The sequence below is a fragment of the Chroicocephalus ridibundus genome, chromosome 2 (assembly GCF_963924245.1).
Source record: "Chroicocephalus ridibundus chromosome 2, bChrRid1.1, whole genome shotgun sequence".
Taxonomy (NCBI): Eukaryota; Metazoa; Chordata; class Aves; order Charadriiformes; family Laridae; genus Chroicocephalus; species Chroicocephalus ridibundus.
Window position 1 is genome coordinate 122,056,027 of NC_086285.1, and position 22,040 is coordinate 122,078,066.

The 22,040-nt window shown below is 38.4% G+C and overlaps 1 protein-coding gene across 3 annotated transcripts in view; it reads right to left on the reverse strand.

Moving 5' to 3' along the window:
* The window catches only part of LOC134511956 (ras-related protein Rab-10-like), a 62,073-nt gene that overhangs the window by 29,120 nt on the left and 10,913 nt on the right, over positions 1-22,040 (reverse strand). For 2 of the 3 annotated variants that reach the window (XM_063326784.1, XM_063326787.1), the window contains exons 4-5: positions 16,418-16,507; positions 11,806-11,907 (exon numbers count right to left, since the gene is read on the reverse strand). In XM_063326784.1, the coding sequence (XP_063182854.1) occupies positions 11,806-11,907; positions 16,418-16,507 (192 nt within the window). Of the gene's footprint in view, positions 1-1,831; positions 2,701-11,805; positions 11,908-16,417; positions 16,508-22,040 lie in introns of those variants that run through there. The other variant, XM_063326783.1, reaches the window with a different exon arrangement.

The following is a 22,040-nucleotide window of genomic DNA, read 5'->3' on the forward strand; positions in this document are numbered from 1 at the left end:
CAAGAAGTAACAGCATGGGTTTGCCAGTAACAAATAATACTGGATCAATCTAATCTACTTCTATCAGATGGTAAACAGGCTTTGAGGACAGGGTAGAAAGAACGAGGATCACAGGGTTTAATGTAATGGGCTCTTAACTGAAAAAAAAATATGGTCTAGACAAGTACATAAAGTATGTAAGTGCAAAATTATTTGGAAATAATTATTACCCCCAAGCTGAAAGGATACATTGACCGGGATTTCACTGAGATCTGTCTTGGATCCAGAACTGTTCAGTAGTTTCAACATCTTTGATGACTGAACAGAGTACACTTATTCTCATTTGGGGACCATATCTACAGGGAGAGGCTCCAACTATGCTGGAGCACAGCATTACGATTCAGAAGGATCTTGGCAGATCGGAGAAACTGAAATGCCACCGAGTAAGGAGAAACAGAAGGTTCTACACATACAAAGGAACAGTCAACTGCACAAGTACGTACCAGGATAAAAAAGCAGTTCTTCAGAAAAGAGATTACGGATCACGAGCAGTGCTAGGCTATCTTGCATTGTGCTGATACTGGAATGCATAAATAGGAGTATCACAAGTATGACAATGAAGAAATCCTTTTAATCTATCCAGCCGTTATTATTTAAACTGGAATTGTCTGCTCAGTTTTCAGGTCTACACTCCAGAATAGCTGAGAACCAACTCAAAAATATCAAGAGGAGAGAGACAAAAATGGCAAAGGATTCTGAAAACCCAAACTACAAGGGAAGGTAGAAGGCACAGGAGTTTTCTGGCCTGAAGAAAAGAGAGAGGGCAGGCAGAGGCATTCACTTACGTCAAGAGGAAAGGGAAAACCTGCTTTCCATGTGTAGCAGTTAGGTTAGCTATTAGGAAACTTCCTGCTTGCCAAACAGGCAAGTAAGGAGTGTACAGCCACTCCAAAGTGCCGTGAAATCTCCATCATTGCAAGTGTCTAAACACCTTCCTGCAGTACAGCAGGGACAGCTGATCTGAGGCTGAGATAAGACGAGGACCTAGCCAGCCTCTCCAAATCCTTTCCTTCTTCCTCTGCTGTGGTTGTAATTAAGGCAGGGATTATCCTTTGTTCCTTGTTTTGAGATTTTGCTCTCAATGCCAGCTTAAGTGACTGGCCACGACGAGTACTCTCAGGAGCAGCTGTAAATATGTGTCCCTTCCCATCCTTTGGCACCCCTTCTGCTAGCCAACTAAATGGCCTGGTGGCACAGTAACCTGGCAGGATGCTTAGGCACATTAGGTCCCATGTGCTTCAGAAAGCATTTTCCAGTGGAGCCCATTGTCTCAGTACCCAATTTAATAATAATTTGATATTACGACAATCTGTAAACAGCCCTCAAAAAGGAAGCAGCCATATTTCAGGAGAGTAGTGACATCCCAGAACAATAAGCCAGTGGAGTTAGTAGTTATTCTGGACGGGCTGGGATAGCTCACAACACAATTTTGCACAGTAGTATTATTCATTCACAAATGGTGATAAAACAATTAAATTTAATAATCAGCAAGAACCACATCTCCCAGGCAAAAAAAAATAATAATAAAAAGACATAATCACCACAACTCTTCAACCTTCACAACTTGTGTTTGCTTTGTGCGTGTCCTGCAGGTTTGATTTCTGTTCCCTTTGCTTTTGATTAAAGAAACTGGCATCCTGATTCTGCCCCCATTTAAATTTAAATAAAATCTGATATCCTCCACTGAAATTAAAGATTTTACATGCCAGTATAAAAGAGACCTAAATGAGCAGAATCAGATACCTGATGTATTTATACTTTTAAGAAAATAATATAAATACCTCACAACATCAAACAAGCACCGCATACCCTTTTAATATTGTGATCATTTACAACAAAAGAAACATTTGAAAATGCAGGTATGCTGCTAACACCTGCACGAATTATTTTATAGAACGATAAAAGTTTATATGAGCAAGATAATTATTACTGGGTGCATTCTGTTGTTCCGTGTTTTCTTCCTTCCAAGGAAGGTTCAGCAACATACTCATCATCTTGTATATGGCTTATTCTTTTCTCTCAGCCCTCACCTTTGCAGTCTCCCTGTTCAAGGGTATTCAAGTAACACACATTTTTCAGAAATGGATATAAAAGAATCAAAGCCAAAAATTCCCAGGAAATTATCTTAAGGGACTGCAGTAAATACCAGCTACTTAAAGGGATGTTATGTGGGGGACACCATAAATGATTTCGTATATCAGAAGGTTGGTTGCCTGTGTGATGATGTCAATGTTCATTGCATTACAAATCTGGTATAAATAACACAGAAAAAAAAGTCAAGGTAAATTACTTTTTTTTTTTTTTAATAAGAGAAAATTAGATTTCATTTCTGCAAACATTTGTATGCAAATGCAGTCATCCTGTGATGCATCTAATAATTCCAAAGTCAGATAATTGTTTTAACTTCACATTAAAACTATGAAAATATAATATAAACATATCAAAATATTTGGCAACAAAGTTTCTGTAATACAAAGGATGCCTAAATTCTGTGTTTTGGGATTACAGGCTCACTTTAAAAATCCTGTATATTCCTTTGCAATAGTTAATATTTTCTGAAGAGAAAACAGAATAAGAAACAGTATTTCAGAACGCACAGCAGGTTCTCTTCTTACTTTCATTTAGAGCCACAACATCTAAGTCATATAATACACAGGATTTCTGTAAAGCAAACAAAAGCAAACACTTAATTAAGATAACTAGAACACAACAGTCAAAAAGCTTGAATTTTCACATATTTTAATATGTAAAGATTTGGTGGGGTCACTGGATATATTTTTCCTTTGAATATTTAATTAAAAGATTGAAGGTTTCTAATAAATTACATGGAGACTGATGCCCATGCAAGTCCCAGCTTGGTTTATTCACATTCTTTAGCTGCCTCAAACATCTCTCCTAACTGAAGGTGACAGATGATAGAAAGTGTCTTTTGAGGAGACACTACAAACCATATGAACCGATCCTGTAAATCTTTACTCACATGAATTGTTCTAGATGTACAGGTTCTTCTGCTGACTTCATCAATTTTCACTAATTTGCAGTTAAGTATACTAATCTTTGAAGCATTGAGCATGGGGTGCAAAAATCCAGTTGAAAGGAATAAGGAAATACAGAACATCAGTACCCATTAAAAAATGCACAGGCTATTAATTGTTGTAAAAGACGTTAACTTGTTTTGTGAAATTCACTAGAATTATCTATTTTCTTGCCTTTATTTAATAACCATGAATACCCCTAAAGGGAAACAACTCAGGTTTTATCAAGATAAATTATCAAAATAGCACTCCACCCTTGTAAAACATTTATGTACTGATTGCAAAAGTAGATTAAAAAAAAAATCAGCAAAACCAGGACTCTTCCTTTCAGCAATAAACTCAACTAGATAATTAGCGGTGACCAGAGAAACAATCAAACCCAGTTGTGCAATACAGTACATGTTGCAATCTTGTACTCCAGAACTATGAACACTGAACCCTGAACTCAGGCACAAAGACGTAGAGAATATTGTCACAAGCCTAGGAAAAAAAATGCCCTAACTTACCTACTTGCCATTTTCCCGCCTGCTTCTTGGCAGGTTTACTAAATACGTAATGATACACAGAGAAGTAAGCACAACCACTGGATTCACCACATTCCTCTCTCAAACCAAACCCAAAAGCCATAAACAATCATTTCTGACAATAAAGAGAAGCTTCCAGAGAGGACAGCTATCTAAGCTGGAATTCATGAAGTTCAAAGCACAGGAAAAAAAAATAGAGGGAAAAAAAGGCATCATGTAGTACAATGCCAATCATGATTCAGAATCAAGAACTTAAGATATACAATATCAACGGGTAGTTGAACTTTGACTACATGCAGAAAGGTTCACCTAAAATTAATCACATGAATCAAAACGAGGCGAAAACAAAAGGTTCTTCCATGTTACAACAAGCCTTACGCCTCTTTGGCTGAGGATATTTAACACTACCTAAAATTCTGGAGAAGACACATGAAATTTATTTCCTTTTCCCTTCTGTAGCCATAGTTTTAGCTCTTCCAGCGTGCTGGCTGCCCTGCACCAGGGACATCCCCAAGAAGAGGGTGGCTGAGCCCATTCCTCCCGCGAGCTGCAGGGACCCAGGGAGGCTTCCACAGTGCACGCTGCTGAGGTAGAAGGTGAAACACCTGGAAAGGGCTCAGAAGTGATAGACAGAGGCAGGAGCAGAGGGCAGGAAAGGTATCGTAGCATCTAAACCTCAGGATGGATGCAGAAGCTGCCATCAATAAAATTATTAACACTTATTGTTTTGACTCTAGTGCACAGGAAGACTGTGACTTACTGATTTGAGGAATTACTTGTCATTAGTCACATATAAATCATGTGTGAAGAAATACAGCATGTGCACTTTTACTTGGTTTTTTGTTTGACTGACAAGTACCAACAGACATAACACTTTTATTACCCTTGAGAGTTCACATAAATTCCACCATGCAGCTTCATAACTTCTCATTTGTTTTAATTTTTTTACACAGCTGTGTAAGGTGCTTGAGTACAGGCATTAGCCATTATGATTTGTGCTAGGTGGAGACAGTATTTGATAGTCTTCAAGCGTAGACAGTAAATGTAAAGTACAAACACCTTTTTAAAAGAGGGAGCAAAGCAGAATCAAAAGTACACAAGCATAACCTTGTCATCTCAAGGACCAAGACACCGCACTCTGGTTTAGGGATAAGATTCTGAGGTGAGGGAAAGAAGCTTTGGAAAATAATGGTACAGTAAGAAATTTAAATTCACTCTACTGAGATCAAGAAATAACACTGAGCATTGATCATTGTGAACATAAACTAAGTAGGTTTTGTTTCACCCCTGCTTTTTCTTCATGAGAAAAATATTCAGTTTAAGTAGTAGAAGAGTTCTAGAAAAATCCCTCTTTGAACAATTTCAGAATTCAGGTTTCACTTATTTAACTTTAGAGGAAACAGCTAATTTGTAATTGTTGCAGGTTCTATCTAACTCCATGCTTTCAGTTGGAGGGGAGAAACTTGCATGTTCCTTAGCAAATAAGCTGAAGATGCTTATTTGCAAATATTTTACAATTTAATAGTACTTTTAGGTGGTGAGAAAGCTGTTCCTGTATAAGTACAGCAAGGATCCTTAGTATTTGACAATGAAATTGTTCATGTAATCTGTAAAATCATTATCTGAAAGTAGTTCATCAACAAATCAGCCAGGACAGAAAGACAAGAACCACCTCTACACAAATAAAAAGGTAATAGTTTAATTTAAAAGCCATTTAAAAGTTGAGGACTTTAAGAATCACTTCAGTTTGATAAGACTATTCCACACAGGATCTTCATCAAACAAATAAGGGCCCAGGATTCATTTAAGCAAATGAGCTATACGCACATTTAAAAAGTGCACATTCATAACCTGAAGAGATACAATGAGTCCTGCATGAAGCACTGAAGCAACAATCAGGCAATCCCACGTAGAGCTCAACCTCAGCAGAGCCTCAGAAGAGGTGGGGCACCCTCCTCTCCTGAATTCCAGCAGGGAGGTATGCAAATCTCTCCCACCTGCGAGAACAAAGCAGGCAGCATTCCTTCTTCAGGGCTCCGTCAACACTAACACTTCCAGCTCACATTTCCGCTCAGCCTGTTTAAAGGCACCCCTTGACAAGCCAGACAACACACAGCAGAAAACTGTGAAAAGGTGAGAAGAACCAAAACGGTACCGAGAAGCTCGTGCTTCCACTTCAGCACCCATCCTAGGCAAAGTGGGGTTTTGAAAATACTGCCGCAGACACAGATGCTGCTCTACCCTGCAGTGATTTATTAAGATGTTGAAACTTCCTGCTATCAAATACTAGTTTTTCCTGTTAAATAGCACAGCAGGCACGTCTTACCTAACAGGCAGGCATCTGTTCAAGCCAGTTTTAAGCTTCTGGCTGTCTCTCCTCCCCAGCTCTAAGCAGAGTTTGTATCACTGGAGAGCAATAGATACCTAACTTCCAGGCTTCTAGACACAGGAATTGTGATGAGATGGCTCAGATCCCAAACGGTTTTGGCTTTTTTCTTTTTTTTTTTAATCAGGGAAAGAAAGCTAAGCTGGTATACAAAGGGAAGCACCACCAAAAAATAAAATAAAGTCTTTGAAGGCTTCTAATGGAGTGAATTTATAAATCTTCATTAAGATCAGCTGCCCATTCCTTGACGAAAAACCACTTGGATTAGCAGTGCTATACCAAGTCGGATTCACTCACTCTAGAACCAGTTCTAGGTATTTTGATAGTGTTTTAGTTATTTTGGAGGTGGGGTTCACTATGGGTTTGGAAGAATGACAGGATTTTACGCTATCCATTTCAACATCCACAGTCAAAGTAAGACCTGGCGTGCTTGCTGGAAAACTGACAGCTTTAGAGAAACAAGCAGAAGGGACTGTAACTAAAGCTACCATTATTTATAACTTCTTTAAATTTCAGGGATTTATATTCTCTCTAATGACAACATGATGACACTTAATCACGGCAATCATTTTGTTTATATTTAACAGTGATAGCTGACAAAGACTGGCAAGGCATGGCGGAGAGCTTCATGCAACCAAGTTGACGTGACTTCTGTGCCTGAACTGCCAGTAGAGAGAGCTCGGTTATTAAGGTCAGTCCTGCCATTTTCTCGACGTGTATTTTCCTTGTATTGTGTAATTCAAATTACTTGTTTGAAATGCAAGACAGTCCTCTTGCAACAGGAATGGGCACGACAGGACACAATCCATACCAAACAAAACTATGGATATATTAGCAGGGAAAGCAATCACTGCAGGGGGCAGCGAGAGGACCAGGAGAGAATATGGAGTCAGGCAGAGCAGGATCTAACTGCTGCAGAACACTTTCCTCAAGAAAGGGGGATGAAGTCCTTGCTCCCAAAGCCTGCTATTCCACAATGTCTAAAACATCTCACCCACTGGCAAAGTGTGGGTCTCTATCTCCCTCTTCTGTTAACACTGCGTAGACTATAACAATGTTGTACTGCAATTAGTTATTTCACAAACCTGGGAAGACAGCTGTGCTGTTACTCTAAGGTTCCGCAACCCTACAGATCATCTATGTAAGGATTAATACAGTTGCACCTCAAAAATCCTATTTAAGAGAGCAATCCAGCTTCAAAGTCAAGATCTTGCAGAAGCAGCAAATGCCAGAAGTAAGTCAAGTGTGTAACATTCTTTTGGTCTCCTGGAGTTAAATTTATCTAACTTTAATCATATGAAACCATACAGGCTGAGATACGGAGTCCTCTATAACCAATGGAGAGAGAAAGGCACCTCCAGAACACAATTTCATTCTAAGAAGATGCATCTCTCTTCATTGAATAGAGATGACTCCAACCACACCAGACCAGTCATGTAAATTCTAGCTGGCTACGGTGCTGGCTTAGCATGCACGCTAAGATTAATCTCATCCCCTATACTCAAGTGTTATGATTAAGTTTTGATTTACATGACCTAATTATATGCTACCGTTTCCAGAAGAATATCTGGCTCATTCCATGTCCAGAACAGACTTTTTTTTTTAATTAAACAAGATAGTGTAGTAAAATTATGCCCTACATTGCACAAGCACTGAACTGGTACCATTTATCCTGTTTTAATTTCTGTACCTTGGTTCTCATGTGTACGATGCTGAATATACTACCTAACGTTACTAAGAAGGTTATAAAGATAAACATCTAAAATAGATCTAAAATACAGCATTCCAAGCATTATGAAAAACCTTACAGAGAAATTAATATTCTGTGGTCAGTACAAGATAAATAAAGGCCAAATAAAGCCTGTGGCTCCATGTGTGATTGAGGATAATAAAGAAACACTGAGTGTGCACTGCTGGAGACAGGGATCTTTTGGACAAACTAACAATTCCACGAACCTTGGCAATAATGAAATCCGATTTTCTATGGATTTGGGTCTTGCAGTGAATTAAACTGGATATCCCCAATGCAAGCTCCAGCTGGAGTGGCTGGTCGAGGCATTTTTCAGTCCCTCTGTGTACTCATCTCTGTCTAATATTGTATGAACTAATGCTGGAGACTTTCCTTCTGCAGAGTACTTTGCCTCTCCTCCACCCAGCACCTTCTTTTCAAGGAACAACTCGGGAGCTTAATGACCTTTTAGTTTGACCTGCCAAATTTGTTTAAAATCAGCTAGCAAGTTCCAAAGGTACTTTAGGAGCAAAGGAATTGGACACACAGTGTAATCTCAAAAATCTTGTTGCCAGAGGAGAGGAAGGTAAAGAGATCAAGAAAGGACGGAATTGACGCCTGCTATTTATGAATGTTCATTTCAAAGGATATCCAGCTGTTAGACATTAAATGTTACTCTCAACAGCACAGGGAAAGCTCTTAAATGCATTTTCACTGTTCTCTGCTCAGCAGATACATATTTATTTAATATTAATCTTAAAACAATCTTAGTGGTCAATCACTCTTGGGAGGTAGGCAGAACATAAGTTTTGGTTAGTTTTATAGCAGTCTTCAGAAAGAGGAAAAAAATTTTCTTTTTTCTTTTTTATTGAATACAGTTTCCCTCATTCTGCTCCTAGTTTAAAAAATACCAACCACCACACCCACAAAGACAGAAATACAAAGGCTTGTAATACGTTTTTAAAAAGCTAGTTGAGAAGAGCACTACTTGTCAGCCATGAAACCAAACACCACAAAAGTGCAAATACTAACTGCATTCTGGGTGGTATTTTTTTGGTTTTGGTTGGTTTTGGGGGGCTGACTCACAAGTACAAATAGTTCACTGGCAACGAGAAGCATAGTTAAAGAACAGCTGCCATCTATTAATGAACAGGTTTAGGCATATCTGAGACTCATAAGAACTGTGAATAAATAAAATACTGTTGTTATTTGTCAACATGTCTAAGCAAACCTGTGGAATAAGCCGTGTCATTAACCTTCATTTCCACTGCAGCCTTTCGCATACAATCAAATCAGTTAATAATAACTGATTTATTTGAAAATCGCGAGTTCTCAAAAATATAGCATGACTCCTTAGCTGTTACCAATGTAAGCTGTCAAATAACACCTGATTGTTTTAATGAGGCTACTCATGTAAATTACAGCTGTAGGATTGAGGCCGAACATAGAATGGCTGAGACGATAAATACCTGAAAGGTCAAGCAGCGCTTTAGTTATCTGAATCGCTGGGATACAGCAATCTTCTCTCTCCCCTAAGCCCACAAGTAAAGCCACAAAAGAAGAGACAGGAAAATGCAGCACAAAATAATGACAATACAAACTTGCCTTTTTTTTTTTGTCTGACATTTTCATGTGCTTTTTTTCCAATCCTCCACTGAACCACGACTTGTTCTAAATTTCAAGAGAATCAAGAAGCTCATTACTTCTGTATGAGCTCTGTAACTCTGGACATTGATCTTCCCCATCTACAGGAGTGTTTTATGTAGATGTAGTTAATAAAATGCCCATAGTAGATTGAGAACGAGAGTGTATATAAAAAATCCTAGATTTCCTCAGATACAGCAATGCATGTGAAAATGGTCTACCGCCTGCCTATCTATCTTACTTCTGAATGACCTCCACATACTTCCAAAATGCATGGCCGTAATAGACTTTTCTAGGGAATTTCTCAAAACGAGTTTCCTGTATGGGAGCGGTGAAGCAATGACATGCTTCCACTGAAGCATGTCATCAGTCTGGCAGAGGTGCTCCTACTGCAGAAGTAAGCGAGGCCCTATATCCTGCTACCTCAGACATAGGTGTCTTGGGCCAAAACACTCGTGCAAAGCTGTATCTCCTTTTCACAATCAGCAAGTACGTATTTTAGCACCACAGAGTGGATGTAGGACTGAAATGATCTCAGACTGGCATCTACCATGTCATTTTTCACAGCTACTAGTCACACTTCCTACTGCATTCTCCCTTCTCCAAAATTTCATCAGTTAGAGGAAGTTAAAATTCAAGTACTACATTCAGATTTCACAGTTTTGTGAACAAGCAAATTATTTTGCCGAACCTGAAAACCATGGTGAAACTGTATGATAGATTTATTTTTTTTTACTGTGAACTCTTTCTTACCTGGCCAGTGGCAAAAACACTTGGGCTATAGGAGTGCTTGTTTAAATCAACAAATGAATTTCACTAAAAATGGCAAATTATACACCAAAGTAATGGCACCCATCAGGGATTTGCGAGCATTTCTAGATAAGGTGAAATGTTACTACAGACAAACTTGACAAATTCTCATGGACATATTTTCCAAATACACATATGTGGATGCAGAACGTACAACTGTATTCTCAAGCAGTACTAGTTACAGCCCTGCAATGCTATCGTAGCATTTTCAACAAGGCCTGAATTCGCTTGTGTGTCCACATTAAAAAACCCATGAATTTTCATGAAGATGAGCAGGAATACTAAAGTATTACTTAAAGTAAAGTAAGTATAGGCAATCGTAAAGTAAGAAATACCCAAACATCATTTCTGCATGCTGCAAACAATTCTCTTGGCTTTTACCCAAATGCACTGTGCAGAAATGCTCGAGTCACAGGTATTTGTCATTGTAGCAGTTATGATCATAGCTATTGTTTTGTAGTTTTCATGCTTCATACTAACAAATATATTCTCTATTTACAGTAGCCAATGTCTTTTTCATTTACAAGAAAATCAGAGTTATCTTACTTGAGGCTTTTTGCCAGCTCTTCAAGGACCAGACGTTATCCTCATGTTCTAAACAATATTTGACTGTTGAGTTGATAAGCTTCATTTTCAGGCTAAAGGAATCAAAAGCTTTTTTTTTTCTTTTCTTTCTTTTTCTCCCTCAAAATAACCAACTTGTGTTATTGTATAATATGACAAGACCTCGATTTAGAAGCAGTCCAAGCCTGAGCTATTATTCTGACCATCCCCTATGGCTACTTAATCAAAACACTGCAACTTGTGACTTTGTCAGTAATTTTGCTCATTTATCTTTATTATGACTTCAAGAGTATTCGGAATGGAAGGCTAGTTTTGTATAACTAATATTGGTGATGAATGGCAATGATAATGCATTGCATGAAGAACATCCATTAATGTCTAAAATAATATTCTACTGTCTAAAAATAAATTACGATGCAAAACATTTTCAGAGCTAATTAACAATAATTCAGTCCTACAAAAGTATTGCAACTCTGAGGAGTAAGGACCAACACACTCTAGGTAGTTAGAGATGCTGACTCTGACAGCTACAATATTGATTCTACCACTAATTAACTCAAATCTTTAGGTCCTGATAACTTCAAAAGTACTAGCATAAATCATCCAAATAAACAGCTATGAACTTTGGATAAAACATTTGATTGCTGAGCATAAAAGGTCCGCTCATTCCATCAGCACGCAGCATCTTCACAGTGTGCATATTCTGCAGAAACCTACAGGAAAAAGGAATCTTCCTGGCACAGAACTGGAGCTACTCTAGAGCTGTTAACCTCTCACTTGAAGAAAAGCATGGTAAGGAAAGCCACAGATGCCGTTTTCCTGAATTTTCACCCTCTCTCTGAACTGTATTTTATCTGCTCCCCTCTTCCGTTGTTCTCTTCTCCAATAATTCTTCCCCTCCACGTTCCTCCTCTGTATGTCTACAGCTACAGGATCCCCCTAAAAATATTAACTCCGTAATGCAAAACCAGCACTGGCTGTGCTTTGCCAAACCTCTTCTGTATTTACAGCCTTGTTTATCCAACCTGTCAAGAAAAAGTTCTCATTTTCTTTCTACTCAGAAAAGGAGCCTACCTTCTCCAGTATTTCCTTAGTCAAGATTGAGAACGCATCCTCAATGTTCACGTTATCTTTAGCACTGGTTTCAAAAAAGGGTATTCCATGTTCCCAAGCAAGCTGTAAAACAAATGTAGGCAATGGGATGAACAGGCTTTAGGAAAGAAACACTTCCTAATACTAGTAGCGAGAGATATGGAGGTGTTCTGACAGCTTCTAACACGCTATTTAAACACTGATTAAGTAAATGTCAGCTCAGTAAAGTACTCTATATTCATCCTCAGTTTATAAATTTCAAGTAACTCTTAAAACATTCTTCTTAAATTTTTACATTTTCAAAACAGCTTTTTAACTTGTCTTTACTTGTAAGTAAGAAGAATAAACTCCAGTGGGTCTGTTCTCAATGTTTTGATTTATTTAGAAAATGAACTGTCTCCTAGGCAATTATTTAGAGCAAAATATAGATAAAAATGTGACAAAAACTCTAGAAAAAGAGGCGTGATGAAATATAAAAAGAAATGCTCCTTTTTTACCAGAGAGGGAGAAGCACAGACATAAGAGGCAAGCAAAGAACATATATGTTTGCAAAAATATATTATGGTAACAGTAAAAGAGAGAAAATACTTAGAAGAAAAGGGCAGCATAGACTTCACATCGGTTGATTTTATTTAATTTACTCATGTTCTCTTATTTCCAGTGTACTTCCCTTACAGATAGCTTTAAGACATGTTGGCATGAGGAAAAAAAAAAAAACCAAAACAACCAAATTCATGCCTTTTTAAGGTCCTAAACTTTTTCTAATTTATATAGTTAAATACATGGAGAAAAACAGTTGCATTGTTGCCTCCCAAGAGAGGAGGCCAAGGTAGGAATAATATCTGCCAGAAAAACATAGTGGGAGAGCATATTTACTCCCTCTGCAATGGATCCTTTCTCGGTACACATCTGGACAAGACGATCCCAGGCAAAGAAAAAACCCTACTGCTTATAATGTATAGAAAAACCTATAATTACTGACCACTTAATGATTTATTTGGAAGGCTCTCCATTAGGATACAAAGTTTAATTTTGGAAGTTATGTTTGCTTTCAATGAGACCTAGCACTAACAAATCAACGCTTTACAAAAATTCCAAAATCAGGCATGAAGGTACAAGAATTGGACTTCTATTAGTTTCAGTCAAAATATAATAATAAAGATTATGTTAAAGGTAGAAAAGAAAATAAGCCAAACGGTTTCTTTTCCAAAATGCTATAAGAAAGTGTAATTTTGAAAATAAAGACGAGATCTGTTTCTTAAGACAGACTGCTTCATAAGGGATTCTAAAACTCCAGCTGACTGCTATGAACTGTTTTCGGTACTGCAGGAACTTGGTACGGAAAGATAAAATCATTTGATTATTGTCAAGTGTCAATGTAAAGTAATGATGCATAATGGTGCACAAAGAAAAATACAGGCAATTAAAAATACTGGGCTAATAAAGTGGAGAAGGCTTGTTTGCAGCTTATAAAGTACACAGAATCTACTATTAAATATTCCTTTTTTCTTTCTTGTGTCATGTAACAGATTCCTAGAGGCCACCTATGTACAAACTCTGATGAACACAAACCATTTTAATCATGGAATCACAGAAATAATTTGGAAATATAACCACACTTGAAATGGGACTACTGCCCATACAATGTGGGGTCAGCCATGGCTTTGTCTACCTGAGTCTTGAAATCTGCCAATGACGGAGATTCTATAATCTTTATGGGATGCCCCCTCCATCACCCTTATAGTGCAATTGGTTATCCTTATCTCCAACCTGAACCTCCAAAGCCAGGACTTGTGTCTGCTGCCCCTTGCTTTATTGTCTGCCTTTACTGAGGAGAGTATTTCTGTCATTCCTTTAATTACTCTTCAATTGCTGTAGACCAATAACTGCTCCTTAGCCTCATCCTTACCCAGCTCCCTCCGTTCTCCTCATGGATTACCGGTACTAGACCCCAGTCATCTTTGTAGCTGTCTGCTGGATCCCCCACAGTTTCTCAACATCCTTCTTGAAATGGAGGAGCCAAAGCTGGACACTTTTCTGGACACATACATTTGTGTACTGGACACTTTGTATGGACACATACAAAGCTGGACACATACATTTTCTCTGTATGTGCACAATATTGGTCAAAGAAGATTAATGTACATATTATTCCAATTCACCTTCCATACTGGTAAGTATTGTGGCACGCAAGTACTGTAAAAATGTAGCTAGATGGAAAAAAACCCAACAGTCCAGTGTTAAAGCAGCTGAAAGTATGAACACAGCTTTGGCCACTCCCTCTCATAAAGAAACTGGAAAGGCACATTCAAAGAATTACTTTTTTTTTTTGCCATTGGGAGCATCTTGAATAGATCCATAAACAAAATACCTAAATACATTAATGAACCTATGGGAATGATGCTACTGGGAAATGTTATTTTTTATTATCCTTGAGAACAGTTTGGAGAGCTTAAGTGAAATAACCTCATATCTTACCTACAATAACAAAATAAGTAATCTCTTCCAAGGTGAAATTTAATTCCAATTGTTTATTTCTTTTAACTCAAAATGTACTATTTCCTAGAAAAGCATTGCTATGATTTCTTAGCATTGAATCAGAGAGATGTGTCTGAAATATTCCTAGAACTCTGCACATTTTTTTTTTGTTTGTATTGTACCTGTAAAATCAGCTTTGAAGTCAGGCACATGAAGACAGCAAAAGCAAAAAAGGAAGACTACTTACTTGCTCTTTCTGTTAGAAAGATATGATAGAAAACTGTCCACATTCTACCAAGTCATATAACCTTCAATATCTTTATTTATTTTTCAGAGGAAAAGATAATGTTGGGGGGGAGAGGGAAGGAGAATAGATGAGCACAAGAAGGTTGAGTTCAAACTTTTCTTAAAGTGAATAAAAAGCTATTAATACAAGAAAACACTTCTTGTATTCAACACACTTCGTAGTGTTAAAATTAAATATATCAATTTCTGAGCAATTAAAATCATAAACTAAAACAGAAAACAAAAAAAATATTTCTCAGCATTAGATTAGTCTATAAAGTGGCACACGACGGCCACTCACTTATGCCAGATTGTTATAGAAATGCCAACGTACATGGTAAGATTCCCAGGGAATCTAGGGGTCTTCTCTGCAAGACTCTGAACAGAACGACACTTACAGCTCATACACACAGGGTAATATGAAATACATAAGTACAAATTATTATGTGGCAGAGTTAGTATCAAATCTATCGAATCTTACTCCAGCTGTCTCAGTCAGATTCTTTAGCATTTGAAAATCACATTAAAAAAATAACCAGTAAAATGGAAGATTTGCCTGGCCTCAAAACACAGCAGAAATCTAGAAAGCAGACGCATTGCTGAGGAGGTGATGTTTTGTTTCTGAAAAAAATACTACATTAAGAGAAATTTTGATTGCATGGTTAAGTACACAGAAGTCAGAAAATGTCACGGTTAATACCATATGCAAAACCCTACTACTGCCCTCTTGTGCACATGCATCCACTGACTCTTTACATTTCTAACAGTGCACTCTTTGAGTGAGAGTATACGTGTATTTTTCAGCAACCTTATTCCTTGGACACAGATATAGTAATTAACATTGAAAGTGTCTTGCATACAAACAATGGACTTCCAAAAGTTTCTATTCATAATGCTGTTGAAAAGGTGATGCTATTTTTTTAAAGCTCCCTAATCTGGGATTATACAATTGGCAAGAAATTATCAGCGTTTCTTTTCTTCAAACACAAGACATCCTGCCTGACTCACCATGCCCAAAACCATAATAGAAAGGCTCATTCCAAGTTCCAGACAACAGATGCATACAGTTTGCAGTTGCAAAATTTACTGTTTTACAGGACAAGCTCTCCGGAAACATTTAAGTCATTATCACAATTTCTTCTGCCATAGCACGGCTTCTGGCTTGCCTCGCTTCCTCTCAGTGAAAGTAATTTGCCACCGCCTCTAAAACAGCACCCCCCCACTTCACAGCAGTTCTTCCTCTACACATGGTCAGCAAGTATAAACTATACTGTAGTCTCAGTTGTACACCACATCTAGATCTAGATCTAGAGGAGCTGGATGTTCCTTAAATCTATCTGCCCAGTATTATTTAGGACTATTCATAGACACTGCAGATCACCGTGCACAGGCTGCCAGAATAAGTTCTTCATAGTCAGGCTGTTGCAAAAAAATCATTGATGGGTAGTACCAGAAAAATTATGCAGAATGTATTGTGCGTGGTATTTTAGTATTCCACATTAAAACAGTACTCTGAAAATGGGGACTCTAAAATATTTTTAGTTTTAATTCAAAAGAAAGATTTCTATCGTAATGCCTAAAACTTCTAAAGTACATTTTAACTTTCAAAATAAAAATCAGTATTCTAAAGAAATCATCTAGGAGTTACTTAATGTACTTCTGCTCATATGTTAAAAAAAACCCCCAACACTCCAGAACTCCACAACTATTCTTCTGGAGCAATTCCTAATAGAATTTTTGGAATTCAGGAGCTTTTTATAATTTTCAATGTAACAGCTCACGGTCACATACAAAGATACTCAGGAGAAGCCAAAGAAAGTACCAATGATACCTTTTCTCCTTTCTGTTTAGGAACTACACGTTCTGACTCCTTATCACACTTGTTGCCCAGCAGTATTACGTCCACTTCATCACCTGCTTTCTAAAAGAGAACCAGCATTAATAAGTGTCAAGTAAGAAAAAAAGCACACAACAAAAGCCCTTCACCTTCATCACACACTAACCTTCAACACTTTATTTCCTTGAAAGTAAAGGTGAAATTCTGTCCTGACCTTCTCATATGTGGAAATATTTTCCATCATTTACTGGGATTTGGAGGAAAACAGCAAGATTGCAAAGAGCAGAAAAAAGCCAGTTACAAGTACAGGGCATAATTTCCAACCCGTTTCACACAGTATAAAGTATATGATGCATGGGCACCATCTTCTGATGAATGCTCCATCTTGAGGCTTTAAAGTGACTGGAAATGCCCTGAATTCACAGACACTGCCCTCCCTAAAGTAATGGGTTCATGGATTAGCATATGAGTCAGGTCTACATACAGCACTCACACGTCAAAAGGAAGGAATTTGCTGCACCTGAAAGAGCACCTCTCTGTGCTTCACTTTAGCACACAGACAGTAAAATTACATTCAAAGTGTTCAAACTCAACATAAAAGTTTGATTATTCCAAGACACTCCAAAGAAGGCAATAGATTTTTAATGAAGTAAAATTTAAAAACCTCATTGATTTCAAAAAGAAGAAATATCTAGCTTTTTGACCTTGTCTCCATCCTTCGTTCCACTAATCCAGTTACGTACATGATGACTGTGAAATGCACTGTGTGCTTTACATCAGTGTTATTTTAAGATAAGCCATTGTAACTATACATGACCGGAATAATGACAAGGAAACGGAACAGTTCTGCAACAGCACGTGGAATTTGAAAACTGACATTTGTTGTGAAAATCATAATATTTAAAAACACTTTTGGTGGCTTAAATGGAGGAAGCTAAGGATCTCAATCTAGAGACAATTAAAGCTAACATGGTCTGATCCCATGGCTTACATTCTGAAAGTAAATGCTCACACAGCTTCTCTGATGACTCTAAAAGCCTGGTCTCAGGCTGCAGAATTCTCTACAAGGATGCTGATGAAATCTCTGACCTCCGTCAAACTCTTAATTGTTATAACTTTGCCATAAGACAAAATCAGGCACAATGCTCTTCCTCAGAGCTCACACACATGCACATGGACACACGTCCCTCCCTTCAGAGAAATGCCAAGGAAAAACCTCTATTTGTTAAAGGATGATAGAATCATTAATTTTAGTCAATTTGCACTTTCACAAACAAGTTGTCTCATTAGAAGAGTATAGCAGTAGGCACAATTGTTAAGGAACACTATGTTCCAATGACAAGTGGTGTTCCTCAGGGGTCGGTGCTGGAACCGGTGCTGTTTAACGTCTTTGTTGGCAACACGGACAGCGGGACTGAGTGCACCCCCAGCAAGTTTGCCCATGACACCAAGCTGTGTGGTGCAGTCGACACGCTGGAGAAAAGGGATGCCAGCCAGAGGGACCTGGACAGGCTTGAGAGGTGGGCCTGTGCAAACCTCATGAAGTTCAACCAGGCCAAGTGCAAGGTGCTGCATGTGGGTCCGGGAAATCCCACGCACAAATACAGGCTGGGCGGAGAATGGACTGAGAGCAGCCCTGAGGAGAAGGAACTGGGGGTGTTGTTTGATGAGAAGCTCAACATGAGCTGGCAGTGTGCATTTGCAGGCAGAAAGCCAACTGCATCCTGGGCTGCATCAAAAGAAGTCCAGCTCTGGAGTCCCCAACATAAGAAGAACATGTTGAAGCAGAGTCCAGAGGAGGGACACAAAGATGATCGGAGGGCTGGAGCACCTCTCCTATGAGGACAGGCTGAGAGAGTTGGGGTTGTTCAGCCTGGAGAAGAGAAGGCTCCAGGGAGACCTCATAGCAGCCTTCCAGTACCTAAAGGGGGCCTAAAGAAAAGATGGGGAGGGACTCTTTATCAGGAAGCATAGCAATAGGACAAGGGTTAACAGATTTAAACTGGAAGAAAGTAAATTTAGATTAGATATTAGGAAGAAGTTCTTTACTCTGAGGGTGGTGAGGCACTGGAACAGGTTGCCCAGGGAAGCTGTGGATGCCCCATCCCTGGAAGTGTTCAAGGCCAGGCTGGATGGGGCTCTGAGCAGCCTGGTCTAGTGGCCTAGTATGTACAAAACCATGAAATTAATCCTGTATTTCTGCACAAACAGCACAAATTTTTGCGTAGAAGTGTTCCTTCTAAACAGCTTCAAATAGTAACAAAATTTAAAGGAGGTTAGAGGTACCAGGCCTTTCAGTAAATATTTATCAGTATTACCAATCACTAAGTATTTATTTCAGCAAATAACTTATTTCTACATCAATATAATGAATTTTTCACTTTGACTGGATCCTCCACTCCACTGACAGTACTTCTTTATTAAAGATGGTATCTTGCAGTTTCTTGCTTTTAAAAAACTAAAGACCATACACCAAAATTATGTCCATATTAAATCCTGAAAACTGACTAAGTAGGTGAAGTCTTAAAAAATTAAGTCAATATGACTAGGCAGAAGTTTGACCATGTGCTTAGTTGGCATAAAAACTGCAGCGCTACACTGATTTGAGTCGGCCAAAAATATGGCTCTTCAGTGCTTCCATCCTCTTTTATTTATAGCTCGGGAATAAGCATTACAAATGCAAAATCTAGAGCTAAAAAGAGGATGGTTATTTTACAGTTGTTAAGATGCTATTATGCAAGTCAGCACTGACTAAGCTAATAGAGTCAGGAAACATTTTTTTCCCCATGTCATGGAAAAATACTATTAAAAATTTCATTAATTTCAGCAAGGCAAAAAGAAACATTTTTTTGAGAAGTATAAAAAAGTGTTTTGCTTTGATATCTCAAAAACACGTCCAGATTTTTCGTTCACTCTCTTCAGTTTTTATTCTGGTTTTAACATTTCAAAGTTCACATTTTACTGAAACTTAAAATAAAAATAATCTGAACTTGGAGAAAACCTAGCCTTTTTTTAAATTATTTTTTAAAACCTCCAAAAAGGAAATATCAGCGCTGTATTTCTCTCCAAGCACTACAGCCGAGAGATATATTGAGACTGACCAAGTTTTTGAAGCATTTGGCAGAGCTTGGAGTCATCAGGTTTTGGCAAAAGGGTTTTTCCCCTGCTGGAAGCCCCAGCAGCTGGATCGAGCGGCAGCGGGAGCCAGGCTGCTGTGACCAGTGGCCACAGGAGGGAGCAGTGCTAGAACCTCAAAGGCAGCGGTGCCACGGACCGGACTAGGAACACTAGACTCTTGCACCATAGTACCATGGTGCGTTTCAGCAGCCTGCTCTGATAGGAGCCAGTGCCCTTCGCTAATTAGTGCCCTTCACTAACTACCGTACTGCTCAACTTTCACCTAGCCTGTGCACCCAACCAGGTAAACATCCAACTCACTGCTTGACTATAAACAGAAATCAAAAATACAAAAGGGAAAATATCTTGCTCATCCCTTTTGTATGTAATTTGTTTATTTTTTTCAAATGCTAGGTCTTTTTTTCTGCAGTTGTTCTCATTTTGCCAGGAAACTGTTTCACAGAAGTGCTGTGAATTCATGCGAGTACCAAAAGTAGCACAGACACCTTTACTGAAAGAGAACTACGTCACATTTGTACTTACAGGATACTGGAAGACACTATCCCTTCACTTTTTAAATGGTGAGCACAGACCCTACCATGCATGCCCAGCCTCAGCCTCCCCTGCAGCAAACTGACCGTGATTACCAGCTCATCCAGACTCCTTATTGTATAAATCCAGTTATAGATCCTACAGAATCAGCACCTCATCCCTTCACATTTCCAGGGCGTAGCTGTGCAGGGCCTCATGATTTTGATACTCATTGATTACAGTTTGAAAAGGGAACAGAAGTTTCTTTGCAGGTCCAAACAATGAAATCGAGAACCCATACCTGATAAATACACTATGTTAATACTTAATTAGTTTGTATTTGAGGAAGAAATGTAGCATTAATATAATTTTTCAGATCTGAAGAGGATACACATGGTATGGAGCAAGACGAAGGCAGAGCTGGGGAAGGCTATAAAGCTGGTAAGTTTCTTCTTCCTACTCACTAGAAACATACCCAATGTATTAATGAAGATTAATTTGTTAGGAACACATTGTCCTCATTGTCTCCCTGACAGCATCACATGGGCAGTGTTCACATTATGATTCCCATACATGTCTCTTTCCATATATTTTTCTAAGGGCCACCTTATGACCTCAGTTACAAATGCCTAGTTTCCAGGACTTCAATGGAAATAAACAAAGGCTAGAATGATAGATACAACTAGATATAAACCAATTTTACCCTGAAACCAATCTGGGATTAGAGATAAAACAATTTAGTAAAGCGACAAGAACAAGAATTTTCAGTTCTAATCAGAGCCATAACAACAAACCCATTCAATCCTTTTGACATCAAGCTTTCCCATATGAGGAAGAAAAAATGAAAAGAGTTTGAAGACGAAATAATTAACATTTGTAAAGCAGCTTGCTGAGCTGCTTTTATTTAAGTATGATGCAGAAACACTGGAAGAGTCCAGTATCCCAACTCTGAGATGCACCAAATGAACAGAACTGGAAAAGGGCGCAATGCAAAAATGGCAGTAACCCAACACACTCATACATTTCATATCCTGGTTGAGGGGTCACTTCTTCAGGTAGTACGAATAGAAAGCTAACGTATTCAAAGAACACTATGTCACCAAGATTTGCTACTGCATGAGAAAATGAATTTATCTTCCCATTGCAGAAAATTCTGTGCTAGCAGAGAATTTCTAACATGGAGATAACTTTAGGAACTGGTAATGCCACCTTCACGGCCACACCAGGAGATCAACACAATGAAAACCAGTCCAATGTATTTAAAAGAAAACTAGGACCTACCATCTATGTCAAAAGGTTTTGGAGACCCAGATGCCCCGCGTGAATCATGGACTGGTTTCGGTAGGCAAGGAAGTCTGGAAGCCACCTGGTCTAACCCCCTGCTTGAACATGAGCCAACTTCAAAGTCAGGTCAGGTTGTGCAAGGTCCTGTTGAATTGAGTTTTAAGTATCTCCAGATTCTCTCTGGGCACCTGTTTGAGCATTTGATCACTTTATTGTGAGGACCTTTTTGCCAATATTTTAGTTGGAATCTTGTTCAAAACATCCTGGAAAGAACTGTTTTCTGCAAATGGATTTGGTACACGGTTACGTGTATTTAATTTTTAAAGGCCAAACAGAATCAGCCTTTCAGAACAGCTACATACAATAGCTAAAAGCCATGTCAGCAGACAAGAGGAACACCTTAATAAATTGGACAAGGCCCCCAATCCTACAAATCAAGAATCGTTTCAGGTTCTGAAGTAATTTTCCTGCAATTACCATGCTCCTAATGAGTGCGTTACAAATCCGATATACCTGTATTGGATTTGCCAATAATGTCCCAAGATATTAATCTGTGAGTATATTTTCCTAGCAAGCTTTTTAAGTACAGTCATGTTACTTAGTTTCCTCTAGCTCTGAATACAAATTTTACAAGACAAATATGGCAGCATATTTGCGTATTGAACTTCCTTGAACAGTAACTCAT